General features: G+C 48.6%; 1 protein-coding gene across 1 annotated transcript in view; it reads left to right on the top strand.

Moving 5' to 3' along the window:
• The window catches only part of CHD2 (chromodomain helicase DNA binding protein 2), a 1,340,517-nt gene that overhangs the window by 719,108 nt on the left and 594,480 nt on the right, over window positions 1–26,929 (top strand). Inside the window, exons 10-11 of the mRNA XM_086956769.1 lie at window positions 20,307–20,351; window positions 20,890–21,074. Coding sequence (XP_086812895.1) covers window positions 20,307–20,351; window positions 20,890–21,074 — 230 coding nt within the window. The remainder of the gene's footprint in view (window positions 1–20,306; window positions 20,352–20,889; window positions 21,075–26,929) is intronic.

The raw sequence follows: 26,929 nt of genomic DNA, 5'->3' as shown, positions 1-26,929 counted from the left end.
ACTTTACCACATAGAGCTCCAAGAGGTCAACACCATCTTAACCGGAGCTGACAACACAGACACCCAGGACTCATCCGATGAGGACTCACCACACACAAACTGGGTACACTGGTGCTCACGCACAAGCTAACGACAAGACGTTTATGTAGTTGGGACAATTGCTCATATGCCTGATGCATTGTTATTAAAGGAGGGAGATATGTGGCGTTGCCTTGTAGTGCTCTGCACCCGTGTGATCTGCGGCCCCTCCTCTTGGTATCGCGAGAGGCGGCAGATCGTGGGCAGAGCGAGAGAGAAGAGTAATGCCTGTGCCTCCCCTCTGAGATTAAAGCTTCTCATAATGACGCACTGTGTCCGCGTCTACCTTGTGCCAGTGTCCGCACTTTCCTTTCTACACCACAGTATGTCACACAGCAATTATTGTGCTGTGACTAGCTGTGGTCTTTGCAAACGCCTCTCCTTAAATACATTTGATGCTCAGATTTGCTCAGTGAATTCAGCCATGCTACCAAGAAGCCTTCCTGTATTATCAGTGGGGCAGCAAGAGGATAGCAGCCCAGAGGCATAGCGCGTCTGGCTGGGCAGAGTGTGGAAGTTAGGTGAAGCGCTGGCACCCTGGAGCTGGCCGGGTTGCTGCTGCGCCCTTGTGCCGTCACCGCCCTGCAGCCCTCCATGCTTTCCCCCAATGTCAGCGGCATCGCGCCCAGCAACAATGTAAACAATGGTCACATGGTCACATGGTTGCTGGGAGCGAATCATGGATCGCCAGGAGGGCCATTGCAATAGTTTTTTTTTACGGTTACATAGACAGCGTCCCAGGCTGTGCAATTTCGTATCTCTCGCTGTCCCCACCCCTGTCTTAGCCGGGTCATTTTAGAAGAAAAGGATTTTGGCGGCGCACACAATAATAAAGTTGCGTGGCTGCCATAGGCGCTTTATAAAAAAAAATATTACAAAAAGAATTTGATTGAGCCACGATATTTGAATTGCGCGGTGTAGGAAACTGGGTATTTATTTATTTACTACACCAAAATGAGGTATGGTGTGTATAATGTCCAGGTGACCCCAGAGGTAGGGCAGATGTTAAAGATAGAACCTTACTCTCTATTTGTGGTAGAGTGGCCGAGCAGTAAGGCAGTATTAAAGGACAGTGTTAAGCATCTGATGTACACACTCAGTCAGCACATGAATTCACACACTCAAGAACTGAACTCTAGGGCAATTGTTTTTGTATAAAAAAATATACTGTTGTTTATTTTTAGAACCAAGCAAGCCTGGCACAGGTAAGCATTTAAATACTCAGTAATAAGTTGCTGAACATAGAACAGTTTGAAAATGTAATAGAAATTGTACTTTGTTTGATCTGCAAGGGATGCAGTAGGTTGCAACACTTAACAGTACATTGAAATGAATAGGCTTTTTCAGTAAATTACAGGTAAGTTACTTTTTTATGTTACTTTTCTAACTCCGTGCTGGATACCTAGATTCAGCACTGGGACATTTCCTGCAAACAGGGTAAGTAAATACATTTCGGTTATTTGTGCAATTTTTAAAGAATATGTTTAGATTTCAAAACTCAAAACTTTTTGGAAGAAAATTGTCAATGTAATCCTATGGAGAAAAAGCAGGTTATCCGTTCACAGGTAAGTAATCGACTGTGGGAGTTAAGATTCTGGGGTTAGACTCAGGGGCCCCCCAGGGTCAGTGATGCACTGTTGTGGCACCCTCAGCAGCACTAGGGCGGCCGTGTGCAGAGTGTTGAGGCCCAATGTTATCCAATTGGAGATAGGGGACCTCCGGTTGGTGGCTGCTGGCAAGCAGGCCACTGGGTTGTGGGAGCAGAGCTGCTAGGGTTTAAGTCGGGACAAATGGGGAAACAAAGTAGCACAAAAGGTGCACCCTCAGTGGCACTGGGGCGACCAGGTGTAGAGTGCTGTTTCGACGTCGGACACCCTGTTGTTTTCTATGGAGAACCACTGGTTTGCAAAAGCACTGCAGGCAGGGAGACAAAGGACTTCTGGGTGCGACCACCACTTGGAGAGGTAAGTTGGGAAGTTAAGGGCTGGTTTGGCACCGTCGGTTTGGGCACACTAGGACCTGAGTCGTCGGGTGCAAGGGTGCATTTTGGAGTCAGATCTACGTACCAGCTCCCAGCACCTAGTCGTGGTTAGGGGGCCTTCTGGATTTAGGATGCAGATGTCGGCTGGAGGATTGAGGCAGGTCAAGGGTTGCCGGGTCTCGGGTCAGGATCGCCAGGGTGACCTCCTCGTGGTGTTTTTCCACTTGAGCTCGGGCCGGGTTCGGCGGGTGCAGTGTGGGCTGAAATCGCGGTTTCAGTTGAACAAATCCAGGTTCGAGGGGAGACAGGCCTGTAGGGCTGGGGCCAAGTCAGTGGGCGTCATCCTCTTGTTAGCTCTGCACGGCTCTTCGGTCCTCCTTCTTATCTTCTTTCTTGTCGTATCTGGATCTGAAGAAGCAAGGTTCAGGGTGCCCCTAAATAATAGAATTAGGGGCGTTACAGGTAGGTAAGTTTTGTACAAAAAACAGGTGCAAGAACCAGTCAACCGTGTTGGGATTGGGGTAGAGAGTATGAGAAAAAATATGTTATCCGAACCGGTATAATTCAAAGGCAATTAGGTAAGATATGCATACAACATTATCATAAGGAAGTAAGGAGACTCTATTGAATTACTGCATGTGCTCATGGCATCATGTTTAATGTAGAGGCAAAAATGAAGGAGGACAGAAAAAATAAAATTGGCAGTTGTGACAGAACTGCAATGTACAAATAGAACAAATATTAACAACCCGAATTGTACTTGGTGCTCAAGGTGCACGATAGCGACGCAAGTGACAATCTAATCAGCGAGGATGGCGGTAGTCTAGTCATCCAGGTGGGGGTCCGATGAGTGGGGTGTGGAGCCAATCCGAAGTTTGTTCGGTGGGAATTGGCAACAGGTTGAGAGAACCGATCTGTCAGTGATCGGGCTCAGGAGAATGGATCTCGGTAGGAACACATAGTGGAGTGTTCTGTCCGTTCTTGTCTTGCGTAGACTGCCGCTAGCATTGGATTCCCCTCGTTAGCACTTAGTTGTCCAAGCTCCGGCCTATTCTGATTTACACAAATCTTACGCACTGCGCCCGACCCAGTCCTGATGATGATCCCGATTAAAGTGGATCGAAACGCCGTCGACCGTTCAGTGCGAACATAGGCGCCTCTTACAAAGTGGTTCATGAAAAAAAAGCAACAAATCATTTACGAACAATTTTCTCAAGATATTGGGAACCACTTATTACAATGTATCCACTGTATATATTTTGCACTAGTCACTATGCGCCGTCCTCGCTGATTAGATTGTCACTTGCGTCGCTATCGTGTTTTCTCACTCACACACCTTGAGCACCAAGTACAATTCGGGATGTTAATATTTGTTCTGTTTGTACATTGCAGTGCTGTCACAACTGCCAATTTTATTTTTTCTGTCCTCCTTCATTTTTGCCTCTACATTAAACATGATGCCATGAGCACATGCAGTAATTCAATAGTCTCCTTACTTCCTTATGATAATGTTGTATGCATATCTTACCTAATTGCCTTTGAATTATACCAGTTGGGATAACATATATTTTTTCACAGGTAGGTAAGGGCAGCGACCAATGTGTCCCTTTCCTGAGGTGGGTGCACATTGGTCGCCTATCGTGCCACCCTCCAGTGGGAAGGGGGCAGGAGCCTGTCCCTGGTTGGTTGGGTCCGCCCCATCATCAAGATGGCGGGTGCTCAGAGTTGTGCTCCACCTCGCCTCCCCCACCTGAGGGGTGGAGTTGGCAGAGGTGGGCACAATTCTTTCCCTCACTTGTTTTTCCCACCTGCTCTCACGACCAAAGTGGGAGGGTAGAACCAGTGTAGATCAGTTGCTGAAAGCAGCAAATGATCTGGGGAGGTTCATAAAGCCTTTGAAGCTTCCCCTTCGTGAACCCTGCCCATCTTGGGGGGAGGAGGCTTGGCACCTTGTCCCAGGATGTGCATTGTTTCAGGCCCCCTAAGAGCAGCAAGCTCTCGACCCTGGGGTCCAGTAACATGTCTGTTGGTAGCAGCCTAAGCACCCACTTAGTCGAGTCACTAGAAGTTGGTCAAGTTTCAGGGGCCATCTCTAAGATGCCCTCTGTCGTGCATTTTACATTAAATCCCACACTGGCATCAGTGTGGGTTTAATGTGCTGAGAAGTTTGATACCAAACTTCCTAGTTTTCAGTGTTGCCATTATGGTGCTGTGGAGTTCGTGATGACAAACTCCCAGCACCATATACTCTTAATGGCAGCATTGCACTTCCTACCTGGTATTGACCCGCTGGACCTCACGAACTATCGGCCTATATCCTTGCTGCCCTTCCTATCGAAAATGCTGGAGGCGCATGTTACCAACTGCCTCTCTAACTTTGTGGAAGAAACGGAATATCTCCAACCCAACCAAGCAGGTTTCCGGCCTGGTCACTCCACTGAGGCAGTAATATTGGCCGTCCAGAACACCTTGAGGTCCAACGCTGACAATAACCTTCATCAAGCCCTAGTACTTCTTGACCTGTCCGCCGCATTCGACACGGTTGACTATTCCATTCTGGTCAACCGTGTCGAACAGGCGGGTCTCAGAGACTCTGCCCTAGCCTGGCTGAAGTCGTTCATCTCCGAGCGTACTCAGTCTGTCTGCTTAGGCTCCTTCTCTGCTGCCAAAGTCAAGTCTTTCTGTGGGGTGCCCCAAGGTTCTTCATTATCCCCCTTGTTATTCAACTTGTATATGCGGCCCCTTCTTTTCGCCCTGAGAAAGCACAAAGTCACTGTATATAACTATGCAGATGACTTGCAGCTCGTTTTCGTCCTTAACTCCCCTAATGCGGTGGAGGACTTCCAAGCCACTATGACTCTAATCCAGAGTTGGATGTCCTCAAATCACCTTAAATTAAATCCAGGGAAAACTGAGTTGATCCTGCCCGGCAAGAGCGAAATCAGTTGGAGCCCTAACTTCTGGCCTACTGATATGGGCCTCCCCCCTAAGAAATCTCTGACTGTAAAAAGTCTGGGGATAACCATCAATGAGGACCTCTCGCTAAGATCCCAAATTGGAACTGTGGTTTCTTCTGGATTTTTCCAATTGAGGAAAATCAGGAAAATCGCCCATTTCCTCACTCCCTCCGCCTTAATTCAGGTGGTCATGGCCTTAGTTCTCTCTCACATCGACTTCTCAAACAGCCTATACCTAGGCCTACCCGTAGGACAACTCAGAAGACTGCAGTACTTACAGAATCAGGCCGCCAGGCTGATCTGCAAAGTACCCAAATGGGAATCGATCAAACCAGGCCTAGAGAGCCTGCACTGGTTACCTGTGGCTCAAAGAGCCGAATTCAAAGCCGGATGCATCATCTTTAAGGCTCTGCAAGGCAAGGGACCTCTATTCATCAGACAGCTGATTGGAAGATACGTTCCCTCACGGAACCTAAGATCAGCCCACAAAGACCTTCTTGAAGTACCTCGCTTTAAGAAAAAACGACAAGGCGGCAGCGGTTTTCACTTCCTAGCAGCTACCCTATGGAATTCTCTGCCACTAGCCCTCAGACAGAGTAAAGACCTCCTAGCCTTTAGAAAGGCATTCAAGACTCACCTGTTCACAAAAGCCTACTTGAAATAACGCTCCCTCACCCTCTGTTATGTTTTTTATCTTTCCAGCGCCAAGAAGCCCTCGGGCGTACGCGCGCTTTATAAATTTTTAATAACATAACATAACATAACATAACATAGCTAGAGGGGTGATTCATTGATGCCAGGGTAGTGGTTTGTGGGCATGGCACACAGAGATGTGTGCCATGTCGACTCTTCACTTTGTTCTGCACCAAGACACGAGCCTGCAAAGGCAGTGTGTCAGTGTCAGGGTACAGGACTGTAGGAAGGTGGATACCTGACTATGGTTACCCCCAACTTTTTGCCTGGTGTTTTGCTGGTTTTTCGACTTAGTTGACCTGGGACCCTGCTATTCAGGGCCCCAGGCCTACTGCTCTCTCTGTAAAATGGATTCCATGTACCCTAGGTACATATCTAATTGGATACTGAGTCACCTTATCAGTCCCTGTACAGTGTACCTTAGGTACCCAGGGCATAGGTGCACCCAGGGCCTACCAGGGGCTGCAGCATGTATTATGCCACCCCTGGCTGGCCATCCAAATCTGACACAACTGGCTGCACGACAGCTGGGGCAAGGTGTTGTAATCACCCTTTGCTTTAGATATAGTATACCTATATCTAACCCTAAAATGGACACATGTATTCCTATCAGTCACTCCTATGGCAGGCCTTAACAATCCTGAAGGCAGAGTGCTTGGAATTATGTGAGATGGTGCTCTGGCATGAGCTGAGCCCGTATGCAGCTTGAGGAACCAAGTCCTTATAGCTGTTATATGATAACGCTTACCATATACTCTTAAGTGCATTATAATCCTCGCGGTTATTTGCCAACTCTATTATCGCTTTATCAAAACATGTCGAGTAAGGTGTCATACGAATTGGAATACTAACCCCTCGCCAATTCTGGCGACGGGGTTAGCATTACACCCCTCTAGAGGGACACGACATGTATGTAACTGTGAACCCCGGTTAAAGTTAACTCGAGCCTCAGCATCACAAAATGGATGCTGCCACCACAGACACAAGTCTCACCCCCTGCAGCTGGGAGTCCTTCCAGCGAGGGGAGCTTGGACAAAGGGTTTCCTGTCAGGGGCGGTGCTAGCACCATCCCAGACAGGGTTTTGTGTATCCTAGGTAGGCAGGGCTGAATAGGAAGGTGACTGCAAGTGGCACCCCGGTGCTCACTGTGCATCTGCCAGTTTGAACCAGTTCCAGGGGCACATCAGCCCCTGAGCTGGGGAAAGTCCGGCATGGGAGAGGGGTGTAACCACCTCCCTTCCTGGTCTCACTCATGGGCAGGACCTAGTCCCGTACCAGCCCCTTTCTTTAGTATAAAGGTGGGAGCGGGGACCCCTCCAAATTAGATCATCTTTGAATCCTGAAACTACTTTCTACGAAAGGAACTCAAGACTTCTTCCTAAGATTTCTCCCTTGTGACTAAGGAGTAGTCACCCTGCATCTGCGGGCACCAACTAAGAACACTGCGGTTTGCTGCACGTCCTTCCTCCGGAATCCGACCGGCCAGCACGACGAGACCCGGCTTCCCTGGCACCTCTGACCTCTACCTACATCATCAGCCCAGCTGAGATCCGTGGGTGTGACGAGACCTCGAGGGACCGGCCATCTTCAGAACTGCACGACGCTTATCCAGCACGACCGCCGAGGGATCCTCGAGTGAGTGCTTTGGGGTTTGAGAAGCCCTAACCCTGAGCAGCTCCAGCACCGAAGTCCAGCCCCCCAGCATCCACGAGATCTGCGTGGGGCCCTTCTGCTCTTTGCTGCTCACCGCGTTGTCCGGTCACTTGCCTGCTGGCTTGTAGCCCTCTTGACGACGAATGACGACACATCCATCGCTGGTCTGGTTGCCCCAGACTGGCCCTTGCTCCCCTCTAACAGAGGAGCACCCCGGACCCTCCTGGTCCACTCCAGACGCCATTTTGAGTCCACCGCGTGGGCTTGCATTTGCCAAGAGTTGTTGCCCCAATCCTGGGTCCAGCATCGCTGACAGCAGATATCTTCGTTGGACAGCTCGCACCTCCATCCTGGTCGCCGACAACGCCTCCTGGTCCGAGAGACTGCAGAGCCCAGCGTCGCCCACTCACCTGGTCGAGGTGACTTCGTCCGGTGCCATCCTGGTGCCCATCTAATCACTGGCTAGTGATTCAGAACTTGGTCCCCTCTGCTTACAGGTATCCTTCATCACCGATCCAGGCTTGGATCACTTCGAACTTCATCACTGGTCGCCTGCCAGCAACTTCTTCTTTCAGGCTCCATAGACTGCAACGAGGATTCCCGACGTCTTTTCAGCCCTATGCAGCCGCAGCCCCTGGGCTAGGTAACCTGAGCATTTTGGTGCTCCAGCATAGCTTAACTATCTAAGTGTCCAGATCCTTTTTCGTTTCAGCTCTACCTAGTCGGGTTCGTCCGATAACACTAACTTTACGAAATCCAGCATCCATAGACTTTGTCCTGCATCCCGCGTGAGAGTGCACACTCTGCACCCGATCTCCCTAGGCCTCCTGCTCGTAATCTGAAGGTTCAGTAGTCCAGTCCTAGCGATCCTAAAGCCTTTGAGACTAGTTACTTACCTGCTAGTATTTCGCATTCCACTTTTATAGTATATGGTTTTTCGTGCCCCTTGGGCATTTGCGTAAATTGTGCGACTTTCTGAATTTCTTTAAGAGCTTATTATTGTGCTTAGCGCCCTGTCCTCATAAAGAGTCCAGGGCTGTTTGTTATAAATAAATATCTGTTTATTTTCATAACAACTTGTGTGGTGTCCTTTCACTTGGTGTTCAAGGGGTATATGTGATGGTATAACAGCTGGCTTAACACGCCCTCTAGAGTTTAGCCTAAAGACTGCTCTTGTCCATGCTACTAGGATAGCTGGTCTATAAAGGTTGACTTACAACCAATCATCAATAAGGGTCGTTTGGAATGATACACAGTGATCACTAGAATAGTGAGCACTACATATCAGGCCAACTTCTCACAACCAGGAGCCCAGCTCCCCCAGCCGCGTGGTTGTGGGGCAGCCACCAACCGAAGGCCCCCTGCCTCTCATTGGAAAACATTGGGCATAACTACCTCTGCACCCGACTGCCCCAGTGCCGCTGAGCGTGTACCAACTGTACCTACCTGATCCTGGGGGACCCCTGAGTCTATGCCCAGAACCTTAACTTCACTGGTCGAGTACTCACCTGGAAACCGATAAATCACTTTCCTGCCATAGGATAACATTGACTGGTTTGACTTGGTGTGAAGTTTAGAAACTCTAAAATATTCCTATAAAATCAGCCGAATACTGAGTTCCGAAGTACTCACCTGTGATCAGGAGAGAAGCCAGGAAAGGAGGTTATTATTCTTATTTAAATTTGTAAGGCGCACAGTTACCTCGAGGGGTTTCCCGGCAGAGACAGGTATGATGTCTTGAACCAGAGTTTCTAGTTTCACCAAATCCAGGATGGTGAAAACCTTTCTTTTTTTTAAATTATTTTTATTTGGCAAAGCAAATAAAAGCTCTGCATCTGAAAGAAACACGTTAGTGTTCTATTCCTTACCTTAGAATTACCCCCAGGCGTCAGACTGGATCCGGAAAGTTTTCGTCAGCAGTACCCCTGCACGTCGGTAGGCGTCTTCTGCGGCTCCACATCCGTCGTCTGTGTCGTGATCGCCGGAATGAAGTCGCTGGAGTACTTAGACGCCGCCCTCGCACGCTGACGTCAGTTCTTCTTTTTTCGGTGCCAGCAAGCGCAGATCCGGGAAGAGCGTACACTTAGTCATTTTTTTACTGACTTTTTGGGCATTTTTGTCTATCTTTTTCGAGTCGACATCGACTCCTGGTACCGGTAGGGATGTTGGTTACCGACCTCCACCGCCGGTATCTCTACTGTTTAAGGGCCGACCACGATGACAAGTTGTGCCCACACTGCCGGGCCTTGACGTCGAAGGCTAGGCGGGGGCGTTCCTGAAAGCTCCTCGAGCTCCGGAAGTCGGCTCTGCGCCGCTCGAGGTCTCGGTCGAGGAGGAAGTCGAGGGACCGGTCACGGAGCCGCAGTCCTCATCGATCATCTGGATCCAAGTCCTCGCACTCGGGTAAGTCGAGGCATGGCAAAAAGAGGTCGAAGAGACTCCATCGTTCTTCGACATACCCTCACCGGTCGCACGACTCGGCCGAGGGTTCAGGTGGCAAAGCCCTCGTGGCTTCGGCTGAACCCGTGCAGTCGCATCCAGCCCCACACCCTCCGGTCCCTTGGCTCAATGCGACTGCGGAGCAGATTCAAGACTTCCTCGTGGACATGAGGACTGCCTTTCTGCCACGAGACCCGCCGGCGTGCCTTCAGGCCCTGCGGGTCCGACTGGGGGTTCTAGCCCTGTGTTGCCGGCAGCTTCAGCTCCGCCGGCGACTTTGGTCCAGGCGTCGCAGGACCCCGTGGGATCCAGGCCTGCATCCTGGTCGACATCAGTTGACCTTACGACTCCTCAGCTGGCGCCGACCCCCCTCATGCCTTTTGCCTCTGGTGCCGTCCTTGGACGAAGCCGTCCCCGGCTTCATTCCCGGCCCGGGCTCGGCGTCAGAGCGGCGCCGCTCGGCGCCGTCTCCGACGCCGACTGGTGAGCTTTTCACCTGTGCCCTGGCTCCGTCATTTTTGCCTGTTTATCAGGACACGGATGAAGGGGAGGTCTGGGAGGGGTCTGAGGACCCTCTGGCACAGCAGTGCCAGTTAAGTCAGGACTGAGCAGATGAGCTAGGGGAGGCCAGTGGTCTAGACACTTTGCCTGACACTGGTTTTCTCTCTCCTCCTTCCGTGGCTACGGAGGAGGGAGCGACTTAAGCTGTGGTGCTACCCAAGACGGCCAAGGCCTTGGGCCTTGAGCTTCCTGCACGGCCGTGAGGACTAATCTCCTCACCGAAGGGATTCAACCGCCAGTAAGCTCTTCGAATCCTCTACTGCAGTTTAATGAGGCCCTCACTGACGTTCTGATGGGCACTTGGTCCAAGCACACCACATTCCCTCCTGTGGTTCGGAACGTGGCCCGGCGCCACCGCCCAGCTCCGGACGACCCCTGCTTTATGTCCACCCACCCCACCCCTGAGAGCCTGGTTATCCAGGCCTCCACGTCCCAAACCACATTCCCTTTGGCATGAAACTGTTTTCCTCTGATAGTCTAGGGTTGCGGTACGCATGCCATTTGGGCCGTTACACCCACTCTCTGTGGGATACGGTGGCAGACGTGCTGCCCCAGTGTCTGGAGGAGGCCAAGACGCGGCTCGCCCAGGCTCTTGCTGAGGGCCGGGATGCAGCACGGTACTCCATTCGATGTGGATTTGACATCACAGACTCGCTGGGCAGAGCGATTGCAACGACGGTGGCAATTCGTCATCACGCCTGGATGAGGTCCACTAACTTTTCAGTGGATGTCCAGAGCACTCTCATGGACATGCCTTTTGATGGCCGTCGCCTCTTGGGCGACAAGGCAGATAGCACGCTGGAGCGATTTTAGGACTCCAGGCCTACGGCCAAGTCCTTGGGCCTGTCGGCACAGTGTCAGCAAACTTCTGCTTTTCGCTCGTTTCGTGGCCACGGAAGGGGCACCTCTGTCCAGCCACAGGCCGCAGAACCAACCTTAACACGGTCGCGGACGTGCATTCCGCCATGGTGTAGCAGGGGGCCAGAGAGCCTGTCAGTCCACATCCGCTCCCACAGCATCTGCCTCAAAGCCTTCCTAGTCCGAGCTTTCAGGCCCATTCCACTCCAGTGGGAGGCAGAATTCGCCATCACCTGCTTCATTGGCGTACCATCACTTCGGACAGGTGGGTGCTGCAAATCGTCCGAAGATGCTACTCCCTCCCCTTCAAGGCGACCCCTCCAGCCATGCCACCTCAGTACCACCGCATGTCGGGGGATCACTTGCAACTTCTGCAGGAGGAAGTTACGGCCCTCTGGGCCAAGGGGGCCATTGAGCGTGTTCCTGGCCCTGAAGTAGGACGGGGTTGTTACTCTCACTACTTTCTGGTTCCCAAGAAGGGCAAAGGGGGCCTGCGCCCTATCTTGGACCTACGGAACGTCAACGGCTTCTGATCTCGGTGGGCACGGCGAGACAGTTGCAGTGGTGGCTCACGAACCGCGATTGGGTCAGCAGCAGATTCCTTCCCCAACCTGAGCACACAGTGGTGACAGATGCGTCCCTCCTGGGATGGGGTGGCCACATGGGAGAGGCAGAGATCAGAGGCCTCTGGTCTCCAGCGGAGTCCCGGCTCCACATCAACCTTCTGGAGCTGCGGGCGATCCGGCTTTCACTGAAAGCATTCCTTCCCTCTGTCCGGGGCAGTGTAGTGCAGGTGTTCACGGACAACACCACTGCCATGTGCTACTGCAACAAACAGGGCGGGGAGGGGTTGTGGACCCTATGTCAAGAGGCTCAGCGCCTCTGGACATGGCTGGAACATCAGGGCATCACCCTAGTGGTTCAACACCTGGCAGGTTCCCTGAATGCCAGGGCAGACTAACTCAGCCGTCGCTGCATGATGGATCACGAATAGCTTCTGAACTCGGACGTGGCTCAAGGTCTCTTTCAGCAGTCGGGAGAGCCTTGGATAGATCTATTCGCCACCGAAGAGAACGCGCAATGTCATCAGTTCTGTACGTTGGAATTTCCAAGGCGGCACTCGCTCGGCGACACTTTTGATCGCGAGTGGAGTTGCGGTCTGTTATACGCCTTTCCGCCTACACCACTTCTGCCCAGAGTGCTGAAGAAGAACAGGCGCGACTGGGCCCAAGTCATCCTTATGGCTCAGGATTGAGCACGAAGATACTGGTATCCCGAGCTACTCAGTATGTCAGTCAATCCCCCGATTCGACTGCCTCTTCAGGAGGACCTTCTGTCGCAGCAACAGGGGACGGTCCTCCACCCGAACCTATCCAGCCTCCACCTACATGCGTGGAAATTGAGCGGCGACAGTTGATGCCATTTAACTTGCCTCCTGAAGTTTGTGATGTCATCCTGGCAGCCAGGCGTCCTTCCACAAAAACTGTATACGCCTGCAGGTGGAACAAATTTGTGGCATGGTGCACAGCAAAGGCTGTGGATCCCCTCTCTGCCCCTCTTTCAGAGGTTCTCCTCTTTCTTCTTTCCCTGGCCCAGCAGGGCTCTGCTCTGGGCACTATCAAGGGATATCTTTCGGCTGTTTCAGCCTTCTTGAGGCTTCGTGAGCAGCCTTCTCTTTTCAAGTCTTCAAGTCCCCTGTTGTAAATAGATTCTTGAAAAGCATTACTCACATGTATCCTCCTGTTCCCTTTGTAATGCCTCAGTGGGACTTGAATCTGGTGTTATCCTATCTAATGTGTGCTCCCTTTGAGCCACTCCATAACTGTTCTTTGTCTTCTGACTCTAAAGACTGCTTTCCTGGTTGCCATCACCTCTGCCAGAAGAGTGAGTGAGCTCCAGGCTCTTTCTTCTAAGCCTCCTTTCCTCTCTGTCCATCCGGACAAAGTTGTTCTGAGGACTCTTCCTTCTTTTCTGCCCAAGGTGGTTACTGCCATTCACATTGGTCAGACCATTACCTTGCCCACCTTCTTTCCGCATCCCTCGAAAGAGGAAGAGAGGCTCCACCGTCTGGACCCAAAATGTGCGCTCTTTTGACCTGAACCGCACACAACAGTTCTGGGTGGACGACCAACTCTTTGTTGGCTACGTGGGTGTTACACAAGCGGACCATCTCTCGGTGGGTCGTTTTGTGGATCAAGATCTGTTATACCTTGGCTAAAAAGAACGCGCCCATTCCACTCGGGCCACGGCGGCTACTACTGCCTTGTGACTGGGAGTCCCTTTGCAGGACATTTGTTACGGCAGCTACGTGGGCCTTGCTGCACGTTTGCCAATCATTACTGCCTGGACAGCCAAGTCCGAAGAGATGGCTTCTTTGGCCGTTCTGTTCTCCAGGACTTCCTGGTGTGATTTTGGTTCGCAGACCCACCACCGGGGTTGGTATTGCTTGGGGTATCTATTCTAAGGTAAGGAATCTAACACTAACGTGTTTCTTTCAGATGCACAAGTTACTTACCTTCGGTAATGATATATCTGTAAGAAACATTATGCGTGTTAGATTTCTTACCGCCCCACCCATCCTCCCCGTTCTGAGAACCGATATCTAGGGTTAAGGTCATCCCCTTTCAGGGCCCTAGTTTCATGGCACCAGTGTCGGTTTCTTGCATGGCTCTGCGTTCCTAGCGCGGAAAGCTATGTACAGAACTGAGGTCCGTGCGCGAGGGCGGCGTCACGTCCGTCACGGATCACGACGACAGACGCGAAGCCGCAGACAATGCCTACCGACGTGCAAGGGTACTGCTAACTAAGACTTTCCGGATCCTGTCTGACGCCTGGGGGTAATTCTAAGGTAAGGAATCCAGCACTAACTAATGTTTCTTACAGATATATTGAAGACGTCTTTTTGTGCTGTCATGGATCAGTCCATGTCAGCTTCCCACCTCCCCATTGATGGTAGCTCCCCATCTCCCCATTTTTGTACATTGTTATGTTTGGCAAGGGTCAACCCCAAAGAGACCCAGGATTGTCCAGTGTGGGTTAGGTCTGTGGCTTCCCATATATTAAGTATGCACAGTTTCAGGGTGCCCGAGAGGAAGTCTGCTAATTTTGACATATCATGGGGGGTCTCTCCTAGGGGGGGTGGGGGGGGGGGGAGTTGATCAGTCATTCAGTTCGCAGTCAGGTTGAAGTCTCCTCTTTTTACTTAAGTCCCCAAAGGGAGGTCTAGAATGAATTTATAGAGGTCCGCTAGTGTTGATAGTTGCTGGGCTGGGGGAACATATATAGACATTACGTTAAGAGGTTTCCCTTCCCATACACCAATGGCTGTGTAGTGTAGTTCCTATTTTCCCTATAGGCCCTGCGGGTTGGAATAACATAAACAGCAGTGTAGACGTAGGACTGAGGTCTTCTAGGTCTCTACTGACTATGTTAGACTTAATTTAGGTTTGCGCCAGCTAGCTCAGAGGTCACTGGAAACTTTCTTGACTGAATAGTAAGTGATCAGCTTCCCTGGCTCAGACAAGAAGGGATTCAGTTTCCAACAACCGCATAAACATGACAACTTTGCTCCCTCAGAATAAGAGTCAATCTCTAGAGTCGTGTGAAACAATAGACCGCTATTTCACTCAGTCAGTTGTGCATATTTAATTTCACCATGGTGCAGAGAATAGAGAGACGGGCGTTTTCAATAAAAGGTATTATTTATTGAGCAGGCTTCCTTCTCATGCAAGAGAAATGAATTGCCACAATTGCAATACTTATTGTAAAGTAAAGTACGTACAGTAAAAGAGTACTATGAAATAATACTGTAAAAGCATTGATATGGTTTCTTAGCCATAAGACACTTTAAAATGGATAAAATATATATACATATATACATAGGCTAACGTGCTCAACTGGTGCTTCTAAACTACGCCACCCCGGTGTACCTGACCTAAGCCTAATACGTGGGAAGGAGTAAGTAAGTAGCAGTTTAAGTTAAGTAGGTTCGTTGCCAAGGATCTGTTCAAGAATTCTCTCTAAGGGTTTAGTCAGCACTGTACCTTGGGAATAGAATGTAGGAGCTGGATTTTCTCGGCAGGAGAAAAGACAACGTCTTTCTCAGCGCGTCAAAGAGGAGGGGCAGCGTCCGTGGGCTTCTCGCTTCTGCTGGGCTCTCGGAAAGTAGATTAGCTGCTCTGCTCCAGAATCACCACCGTGTGTTTGCTTAAGGCAACGTTGGTATATTTATACCTGAAAGGTGCTGAGTTTGACGTAAGGTTTGGACATAACACGTCAATAAAGATGTCACTAAGAACTGGCCGTTCTTACAGTGCTTGCAGGAGTTCTATTACAAATCAAAACAAAGCAAGCAGGGCTTTCCCAGGTTGCTGGGGGTTTGGTGTGTCGAAAGAACTCGGTGTGCTCTCTAGGAATCTAAGGAAGTAGCTTTTGCCGTGCCTTGGACTGCAAGGGCTATTTACTGAAATATGGATCTGATTATTATGCCATTATAGGGATATTATTGATTATAGCCGTATAGGGGCATAAAGTCACAATATTGAATCAGGTTCCTAGATAAAACACATCAGCTGCTGCGAATCTACTCTGGGTATCCACCCATGTTTTGCGGATCATGTATGGGCAGCTTTTACGGATGAGGGGGCCTGTCCCACGGGATCCAGAGGTGAACTCTGCATGAGCTAGGAGTTTATATCTCCATCTATCTAGAGCCTTGCAGGTATTACCAACAAGTTGTGTCTCCTGCAATAGGACTATCTTGGGTACCAGGCGTTTTAAATACTGAAGGACTATCCCTTGTTTGAGTTTGTCTTTAAGCGCATTCACATTCCAGGTGAGCAATTGAAGGGCCTTTCCCATCCTACTATCCACAGTGATGTGTGTATGTTATTTGTATTGCAAAATATTGGATTATGTGTGCGGCGTCCGTTCCGTGACGAGCCCAGGGCAAAGACCCCTCCAGCGTTATTGTCCAGACCCATGAGCCTTTGATTTTTCTTCCTCCCTGCCGCAATGACTGAGCTAGAACTTAACTTAAGTTCCCCCATCCCTAACTTGAACAAGGCCAACCCCCTTCCTGCCTTTCTGCACTGCCAATCTACAACCACCGCCTCCCCTACATTGCCGAATGCCTGTCGCCCACCTTTGGAAACCGGTGGTGCGTGGGCAGATTTCCCCCCTGGCCCTCCCTCTAGCATCAAGTGAACAAAATTTGAGCCTGTTAAGTGGTTTGGTGGGAGTAGGTTGCTATTCTACTCTGGTACATCTTGGCTTCCCCAGTGGCATATTGCTTCGTAAATGGGTGTAGCTCCACATATGGAGATGTCAGTTTAGGTTAGCCATGTTCCTATCTCCATTCCGGGCCCCTAGTTATTTCTGTTAATTCATTAATGTCCCCATTTCCTATTTGCGCTATTGAGCTTGAGCCTGGGTCTTCTGATAGTTCTCTCTGCTTGCGGGCAAAGTTATTTGTTAGTGTTTGTCGGTCTGGGTACGCATTCCAACGGTGTGCCAGCCTCCAGCCAGTCCCATGCCTCCTCTGGATTTTAGAATAATCACAACTTGCCTTCTGCTTCGACTCTCAATTTGGCAGGCAACAACATGGCGTATTTAAGTTATTTTCTCGTAGGGCCTTTTTGATGTCCACGAAACTGCGGCGCTGTCTCTACACTTTAAACATGAAGTCAGGGAAAAACTTGATTTTGCTGTTTTCAAAGCTGATCTGTGGAGTTGTGTGTGCTGCTTGGAGAATGACATCTCTGTCGTGGAAGTTGAACACCTGCGCCAAAATAAGCCTGGTGTGCACCCGGGTTTGGTCTCCCTCCGGGTTCCCTGTGTGCCATTTCTATTGAAAAGTACCTAGATAGACCTGTTGGTGTTAGGTGGTTCATGACTAGATCTTCTACAAAGAGATCTATTGGTGGGACTTTATTGCTCCTGACTCTCCATTTAACATCGTCCAGCTGGTTTTCCATTCTCTCCGTATTTATTTGCAAATCCTTGATCTGTTTATTAAGTAGGTACGTTTCGGTAACTAGTGAGTTAGTGGTGGCCTCTACTTCTTTAATTCTAGAATTTGTGTTGCGAATGTCTGCTCTGATTAGGGAAACTTCAGAGGAGACAGAATCCATCCTGGATTCTAGAGAAGTGCGTACCGTAGTAATTGCGGACATAATGTCCTGCAGGGTCAGGTCAACTTGTTTCCCATCTTGCTGTGTCATTGTGCCTTCACTTCGTCTTTCTTCAGTGCCTGTCGTTGTGGGCCAGTCAACTGCTGCATATTTGTCCAGCTTTGTCTGTAGTGAGGTGCGGCTTCCCTTTCCTCCCGCTATTGCAGCACACCGTGGCTCTCAAACCGAGCACCAAGGGGGATGGAGCCTGCCAGTTACTTACCGCCACCTGCACGGTCTGTTGAGCGATGGCCCTGTTGGCATTTACCCACTCGCTCTACCCCCCCATGCGCGGACCCCCTTCCATCAGCTGGTGTTACTGGGCACCGAAGATGCACTGCCTTTGTTGCTGTATTGTGATGGTTCTCGCTCATGCCCTAGTCTGTCTGCTTCTCTCACGGGGCTCCGCCTGCTCTCTCCTGTATTTAGTGTGTATTACATAATAAGGTTTAGGCCATTGGCTCCCCCCCGAGGGTGTTCCGATTGGGGCTAGTCGAGCCTGGGTGACCCACACTGCGTGGGGTTACCAGCAGGCAATGCCACACAAGTCCAGATCTTTAGCGGTGGGTAGCAGTATAGTTTCTCCGCTGGGGCTTCATCTATGTGGCTGGATCACTGGATCCCCCCACAGCTGCCCCCGTACCTACATCAAGGCTGTGCACCACCTCTCTGTTCTTTCAGCGTCTGACACTCGAGGTACGAATCATCGATGGCTCTGGACTGGAAAGTGGCGTCGGTAGGCCCTTTTCCAGGTCACGCGGTGCGGGATGGTTCTTCACCCACATCTGCTCTGTAGCCGGGGCAGTCACAGCCACCTCCGCTGTGCCGAGTTTCTATTCTCGCTCGCCATGCCGTGCCGAATGCGCCAGGCGGCCAATTGTTTCCTTTTCCTCCCTCGAGGTAGAGGTGAGTGCACGAGCAGGCACAGCATGCCGGTGGGGCAGTCAGCACTCCGCCTGGCTGATCTCGCCCTCCTTTTCTCTTGATGCACCCATCACGAGTCGGCCACACATCTGTTAGATCTGTGCACTCCCGCCGCGGCGGATGTCAGTGAGTGGGTGGTTTCAGGCCACTCATGGCGTATCTCTCGCCTAGGCCTCCCGGGTGGCTCATTTCAGCCTGTTTCTTTGGTTTCGGATGCCAAATGCCTGGCCCGGGGGCCGCCTGGGTGTTGCTTAGGGTGTCGGGCTGCTTCGCTTCAGCTTCTGTTACTGGATTAGTATGTGTATAAATTTGATGCCGGTTGTGGGTGTTGGAGCCGCGTTAGTGTGCGGCCATCTTCCTCTGCTGTTGACCATGCCCCAGCACTGGTGAAACCCTTTCTTGCTTATCCATTGTGTTAGCCCACCTTAGGAGTGTGCCTATCCTGTAAGTGTATCTCATCTACTGAATTTCTAATTTCCTGCCTGCTCTGGTGCCAAATGGGTCTCAGGGTATGGGGTTGCGTTCCCCAGTTCTGAGAGAATGCAGGGTCTCATATCAAAGGCGGCAGAGGCATTGAAGCCTTTGACCTTGATATGCTAAAACACTAGCCATCCTGGTGGGGGAGGTGTGAACACATGCCTCCAGAGCAGTCATTCTTTCTGACCTCTCAGAGCGTGGGCTCTCACCTTCTGTGAGGTCAGAAACTAGTCTCTGGTGGCAGGCCGGAAGATACTAGTCAGCCAGCACGCTAGTGGACTATACGACTATTAGGTTTTCTGCGGGCAACTCTAAGGTGCCTTCTGAGTGCATGTCACAATTAATACTGGCCTCAGTATAGATTTGAGATGAGGTGTTTGATACCAAACTCTATTATTTTCAGGGCAGCTGGGTGACTCGTATTGACCAGTGCCTACCTAGTACATAACTTTAATATGGCTACCTGATCACTTGCAATTCCCTAGAAATGGAACCAGGCATCATAGGGGCATATCTGCTCATGTATTATAATGCACCCTGCCTTAGGGCTCTCAAGCGCTGCTGTAGGGGTGACTTGCATATAATACATGTAGTGTACATTGGAATTGCTCACAGGGAGTGGGTAATGTCGTGTTTTCAATGGCAGTCTGCATGCAGTCTTTGTGTGGGTCCCTTTGGGTGGCTTAATACATGCTGCAGCCCTTAGGGATCCTCATGCTGCAGCCCTTAGGGATCCTCTTTAGTACCCATGCCCTGGGTTCCAGGGGTACAATTTGCCAGATGCTTACATAGGTGCTAAAGTCCTTGCCCAATTGGGTTACAGTTTAGCATTTTGTTTTTAGGGGAAAGAACACTAGCATTCAAGCCTGGTTAGCAGGCTTCAGTGTACTTCCAAGAGTCTAAAACCAGCATCCAGTAGTCCAAACGGGACTAACAAGTGGGGCCAGGGGGGGGCATATGCAAGGAGAAGTCCTGCTTCATAACAAGGCTGCTGTTTCCATTGGTAAAGGCACCATATGCAGAAGATTTTTGAATGAAACTGCACATCGTCTGTCACAATAAAGGATGGCTTTGTTTGGCAATCAGAGGATTCTCAAACATGTGACTCTATGAAAGATCTAATTCTGCAGAAGAAAAAGGACGTGCCTGTTACTATCGTTTTCCAACAGTGGTATCTCCTATAGGTTAACATGTGACCATCCACCCTCCCTGTTAGAATCATTACCTTCAAACTGCACATGCCTTCAGGATGGCAGACAGGCTACGGAGACTAATGTCTTAATTTTGTGTCTTTAATACTGCTGTGTAAATGTATGGGGACCTTAACCCAACAAAAACAAACTTAAAGACATGCGAATCTTTGAAAGAGATAACATTGTTGATTTTCTGTTTTCTTGAAAGCAGTGTTTTTTCATGTCATTGAATGTGTAGGAAAGAAATTCGTAGTAAAGTAATTAAACTCAGCTTTCAATGATAAACACTCTAAAAGATCTTCTTTTTGATTGTTTTACCCAGCTGTAAAGACGAGCAAGTCCACATCGGGACACTCTGACTTTCCAGGTAAAAATAAAAATAATTGCTTTTGTTTCCTTCATTGGAATCATATAGGACAGAGGCATGGCAGCACAACTGTTGTAATCAAAGAGTTAAAAGCTAGAGAAGTAAAGAGATCCTAGTGACATTATGTTAAATATGTAAACATATTTTGAAAAAATAAATTGACAAATTGAATTGAAAAAATAAATTGACAAGAAGATAAGGGCCATAAACCCTGTCCCGTCCAGTGCTTCTTTGGTTTCCTGCCGAATATATCAAACTAGATCTACTTTATTTTTCCCGTCCTCCTCTCAATACCAATGACATGATTTTGCCTGTTGTCAAATAACCATTGGACATTTTGTTGATATCAGTAGCATAGATGTTCTGAAAAATATGACTTGCTTGTGTTGATGACAACAGAATTAGGCATTAGAAATTCCTAAGTTGAACATTCTTTTTAGACCATTCTCAGTGTGGAGCAGTTCTAGTATGAGATGTATCCATCTGTTGATCACTGAAAGAGATTACATTGAAATGCAATTGCTTTATTATAATGCAGTTCACAATCGAAAAGGTGCCACTTCATCTTCAAATGAGCCAGAGTATCTGTGCAAGTGGATGGGATTACCATATTCGGAGTGCAGTTGGGAAGAAGGAGCTCTTATCGGCAAGAAGTTCCAAGCATGTATTGACAGTTTTATCAGCCGGGATACCTCCAAAACAGTCCCTACTAGAGAATGCAAGGTAATTGGTTATGTTTTAATATTTGGCTTCCTGAGTCTGTGTCTTCATAAGTTATAAATCCAACTAAACCCTCTTTATCCCTTCAAAAGTTATGAAGCCTACTCCATCCTCTTTTGGCTAAAGAGACTAGATGCCCACTATTCATAACTGATAGTTTGAGTACATAGTTGAATGTTTCTACTTGGTGCATGCAGAGCAAATGCTCAACAGTTGCTTCAGACATGACACTATAGGGAGGCATTTGCAGACTGCTATCTAGGGGATGTGATTATATCTTAAGAGTCAGTTCAAGCAGTAGTCTGTCTAGGGTGGTAGTCCTGACAGCATGCGTATACCATAACTAAGGCCTCTGCAATCTTGTCCATTATGCATTGTAGCCGAGGTAGGAATTAGCTGCTTGAAGGCATCATGATCCCAGCAGAGCAGAGTGCAATGTGTGTCTCTGTTCCCAGCTGCCACATCTGTTCTGCTGCTTAAGTCATCCAGCAAGCCATATTCCCATGCTGGCCAGTTCCTGACCCTACTCCTGTGGTTGTTTTGGAGCTGATCCTCACTTCCTTAATTTGTTGCGAGGGTTTAGCCTCCTCCTACGTATATCAAGGAAATCCAGTTGCTGCAAAAGGCAGTAGAAAGTGCCGTTTTTTATTCCTGCATATGCTCTCTCCATATTCTGCAAGAGAGCAGAAATTCAAAGAGTTACCCTCTTTGGCTATGTGCTATCTAGCCTTCCCAGCAAAGCCCTTTCCCAAGTGCAGAATCATTCATTAGGCTCATCCAAGTATTTCTAAGTTTGAGATTCAAACCAAGCAAAAATGCACTTGGAAAAAACCCAAAATGAACCAAAATTATGAGGGAATGAAAATTATCGATTTGTGTAACATATTTATTTTTTGTTTTGTTATTATTTGCATGTACTTATCTTTTATTTCATATAAAATATGCACAAATGATCATTCCACTCCTGTCGGGGGACGTCTCTCACCATTCCTACCTTTTAACAGACAAGTGGGTAAGACAAATTATCCAGTATGGTTATTGCCTGGAATTTACCTCCACTCCCCCAAATATTCCTCCCAAACATTGTGCAATGTCCGCAGAACATCTCGCCCTCTTAAAAGAAGAGGTTCTCTCCCTGTTACAAAAACATGCAATAGAACCAGTCCCCTTCAATCATCAGGGCACAGGAGATTACTCTCTCCATTTTCTAATTCCAAAAAAGGATGGCTCTCTCAGGCCAATATTAGACCTAAGAAAAAAATCCAGGCTATTTACTCCTCCTTTCCCATCACCAGTAGTGCAGGGTCGGGTGAGGAATCCACTACGTACCCGCTACAGTCACCCTCATTGCTAGAGTTTGCAGATATCTCTGAGGCTGACACACTGGTAGAATTACTCAACTGTAAATCTGGCTCCCCCAAGGACCCTTTTCCAGCCAAACAATATAAAAAACTGGCACCCCTGCTCAACCCATTCCTTAACCATATCTGGAACGAATCCCTGAGAACGGGCATTTTTCCCGCAAAATGGAAGCATGCGTCCCTAGTCCCCATCCTTAAGAAACCTGATCTTGACCCAGATAACCCTAGTAACTACAGGCCCATCTCTCTCCTGCCTGCCCCAGCTAAGATCCTGGAAAAACTGGTGCACGCCCAGCTTGCGAACTACATCGAATCCCATGGGCTCCTGCATGACTCTCAGCACGGCTTTCGATCGGGCCACAGCACGGAGTCGGCCCTTGTTGAAATGGCTGACTCGGTGAGATGGACGCTGGATCGAGGGTCGAGGGCGGTGTTAGTGCTGCTGGATCTCTCAGCAGCATTTGACACCGTCTCTCATAAGATCCTGCTGAGAAGGCTGGGAGACCTAGGTATCGGCGGTACTGTGTTGAGATGGCTCTCTTCCTACCTGGGTGACCGTACTCAGCAGGTATACACCCCTCCCTACACCTCCACCGCTAGACCACTTAAATGGGGAGTTCCACAGGGCTCCTCCCTGAGCCCGCTCTTGTTCAATGTTTACTTCTCCCCCTTGGCTAAACTGATTGCGCAAACTGGGATTAAATCCACCTCCTACGCTGACGACATTCAGTTACTCTTCACCTTTGATACCCCCACTGCCTCTGCCTTCGACCCATTGAAAAACTGTCTAAGAGACATCTCTAGCTGGATGGACTCCAATTCCCTCCGACTCAACGCTGGAAAGACAGAGATTCTGTTTTTTAACTCATCATCCCCTCTTGATTCTAATTTATGGTGGCCGGATGATCTCAGCCATGCCCCCACGCCTAAAGACTCGGTGAGAAACCTGGGAGTGCGCTGGGATAATCATCTCAGTTTTAACGCCCAGGTTCAAACAGTAGCAGCATCCTGTTTTGCTAAGATCAAGACAATTAGACGGCTCATCAACTACCTGCCGATGGACTGCCGTAAGACTGTGGTACAAGCCCTGATAATATCTCACCTGGACTACGCCAACGCACTATATCTTGGCATCACAGCAGGCCTATGCCACAAGTTACAGACTGTCCAGAATGCTGCTGCTCGGCTGGTAGAGAGAATTCCTGCCAGACATCACATCTCCCCACACCTCCGTAAACTCCACTGGCTCCCGATGTATTTTTAAGGCCATGACCCTGGCTTTCCGGGCTTCCAAGGGCAAAGGCTCGGCCCATCTGAAAAGCACTTTGAGACCGTATGTCAACACCAGGACATTACGCTCAAATTCCCTACTTCTGCTGGAAACCCCAAGATTTAAACGTACTCGCGCCGGAGGGAAAACATTCGAGGTCTGTGCCACTCGGTGTTGGAATAACCTCCCGGTTGCATTACGAGCCTGCCAAACCGAATTAGCATTCCGAAAGTCCCTGAAAACACATCTCTTCCCCATATAATGCCCCATTGGTGCCTAGCCTCTAAGTTCCATAATTTATCAGCGCCGGGACGCCCCGTTGGGGCAGCTGTTGCGCTTTACAAAAAACACAAATAAATAGGTAAAATAAATTAGACAGCTAAACCTCTACATTCAGTCAGACCATTTCCACATGGTCACCCTCCAACAGGTGCTCCCATTGCTACAGCAAGGCAACTTCCTTTCCATTCTGGATTTAAAGGATGCCTACTTCCGCATTCCCTTTCACCACGCTCACAAGAAATATCTCAGGTTCGTGGTGGACGGTTATCACTACCAGTTCAAAGTTCTCCCGTTCGGAGTAACCACAGCACCCAGAGTTTTCACCAAGTGTCTATCAGTAGTCTCAGCACACTTAAGAAGGCAACACATTCACATGTTTCCTTACCTGGATGATTGGCTCATAAAGGCCAAATCACAACACAGCTGTCTTCAGCACACCCACAATACAATTCAGTAGCTTCACAACTTGGAATTCACTGTAAACCTCACCAAGTCCCACCTCCAGCCATCCAACACACAAGTATATCTAGGAGCTTGAATAGACACTTGCAAAGCTCTAGCATACCCCAACCCAGTCAGGATACGTAACATACAGCTCCTAATATCACAATTGCAACCTCAACACTCATTACCTGCTTGAGTGTTTATGCAGTTAATAGGGATGATAGCCTCTTGCATTCTAATCGTCCCTTACGCAAGAGTCCAGATGAGTCCTCTACAGGAATTCCTAGCACATCAGTGGAACCAGGCTCAAGGTTTTTAACAGATCTGGTGTTGGTAGACAGCTGCACACATCCCTCTCTGCAGTGGTGGAACACAAAAAAACATTTTCAAAAGGGCGGCCGTTCCTCAAGCCTGTTCCACAGATGGTGCTAACAGCAGACGCATCGCTTATCGGCTGGGGGGCTCATCTTCAAAATCATACCATTCAGGGAATGTGGACTCTACAACCAAAGCAATTCCACATAAATTACCTGGAACTGATGGCAATTTTTCTAGCCTTTCAAGTCCACAAAGCTGTCTTAGTCTGCACGGACAACATGACAGCAATGTACTATATCCAAAAGCAAGGAGGGACACAAGCCATACAGCTCTCACAACTAGCTCAAAGGATATGGCGATGGGCCATTCCTCAAAACATATATCTCCTTGCGAAACACCTTCCAGGAGTACACAATCACTTAGCAGATCTGCTCAGTTGTCAATGACAATAGATACACGAATGGGAATTACATCCTCAAGGTATTCTTCCATTCTTCCACACGTGGGGCTACCCAGAAATCATATTCTTCCATTCTTCCACACTTGGGGCTACCCAGAAATCGATCTTTTTGCCCCTTACCAGAATGCAAAATGCCCAAGCTTTGCGTCTGGATATCCACACACATTGTCCAAAGGCAATGCGCTATGGATGAACTGGTCAGGAAGATTTGCTTACGCTTTTCCTCCTTTCCCGCTCAACCCATTAGTGGTTCGGAAGCTTCAATGGCATTCCCTCACCATGATCCTAGTTGCTCCCACATGGGCCCGACAACCCTGTTGGAACTATCCGTAGTTCCTCCCCAAAAACTGAATCTCTCCCCCAAGCTCCTCACTCAGAACCATGGAGAGATAAGACATCAGATTCCAGTTGACTGAACTTTGCGATCTTGCACCTGAAATCCTAGAGTTTGGCTACCTTAATCTCCCTCCAGACTGCATGAACGTCATTAAAGAAGCTAGACGTCCTACCACAAGAGGAGGCTACGCAGCAAAGTGTAAACGATTTGTAATCTACTGTACAAATAATCAAATCAATCCACTTGACTCTACCATTCAAAACATCATTTGCTATCTCTTACACCTACAGCGCTGTAACTTAGCATACACGTCTATAAGATTACATGTCGCTGCAACAGCTGCTTCTCTACAAAACAGACAGCACTTGTCTCTTTTTAGAGTACCCGCTATTAAAGCTTTTATGGAAGGACTTAAAAGAATCATCCCTCCTAGAGTTCCACCCTCCCCAGTTTGAAACCTTAATATTGTTGTTACAAGACTTATGGGAACACCATTCGAGCCGTAGCACAAATGTGAACTACAAATCCTCACGTGGAAAGTAGCCTAGCTTGTAGCCATCATATCTCTTAGGAGATTCACAACAAAGAGAAGGGTGGTAGTGTTCCCGATGGGAAACGTCCGCACACACTCTACAAAAACACTTATTATTTCTGAATTAAGTACACATCAAAATAGTCTTATTTCTTGTAAGGAAAAAGGTAATCAATAGGGTGCTATAGAAACTCAGGGCACCTACCACCTAAAGATGCCGTTAGTACACACTGAAAGTGTGTCACATGAATTCAAACAAAATTGAGAAGCTTTTGGCAGCACTCCTGTAAGCCAGTGATTATAACAATTAGGGCATAAGTAAAAAGCCCCCAACGAATCAGACTCTACTAATTATAGAGTAAGCAAAAAAACACTTGACAAGATAACATTCAATGGCAATTATTCAGACATAGAGTTCCAAGATATAGTCCATTGGTGATGTCTAATTTTGCTGGGAATACCTGTTTTTTGGAATTAAAAGAATAAAGATTGAAGAAAACAAAAATAAGTGGACTATATCTTGGAACTCTATGTCTGAATAATTGCCATTAAATGTTATCTTGTCAAGTGTTTTTTTGCTTACTCTATAATTAGTAGAGTCTGATTCGTTGGGGGCTTTTTACTTATGCCCTAATTGTTATAATCACTGGCTTACAGGAGTGCTGCCAAAAGCTTCTCAATTTTGTTTATATCTCTTAGGAGAGTTGGTGAGCTCCAGGCTCTAACCATACAAGAACCATTTTTGCATATTCATCACAACAAAGTGGTTCTTAGGACTAATCCACATTTTTTACCTAAAGTTGTTTCTAGCCTTTCACCTCAATCAGTCTGTTGAACTACCAGTCTTTTTCCCT

Source organism: Lissotriton vulgaris, chromosome 2_1 (assembly GCF_964263255.1).
Source record: "Lissotriton vulgaris chromosome 2_1, aLisVul1.2, whole genome shotgun sequence".
NCBI classification, from domain to species: domain Eukaryota; kingdom Metazoa; phylum Chordata; class Amphibia; order Caudata; family Salamandridae; genus Lissotriton; species Lissotriton vulgaris.
Note: the sequence above shows the minus strand (reverse complement) of the source record. Positions and strands in the feature narration are given on the sequence as shown.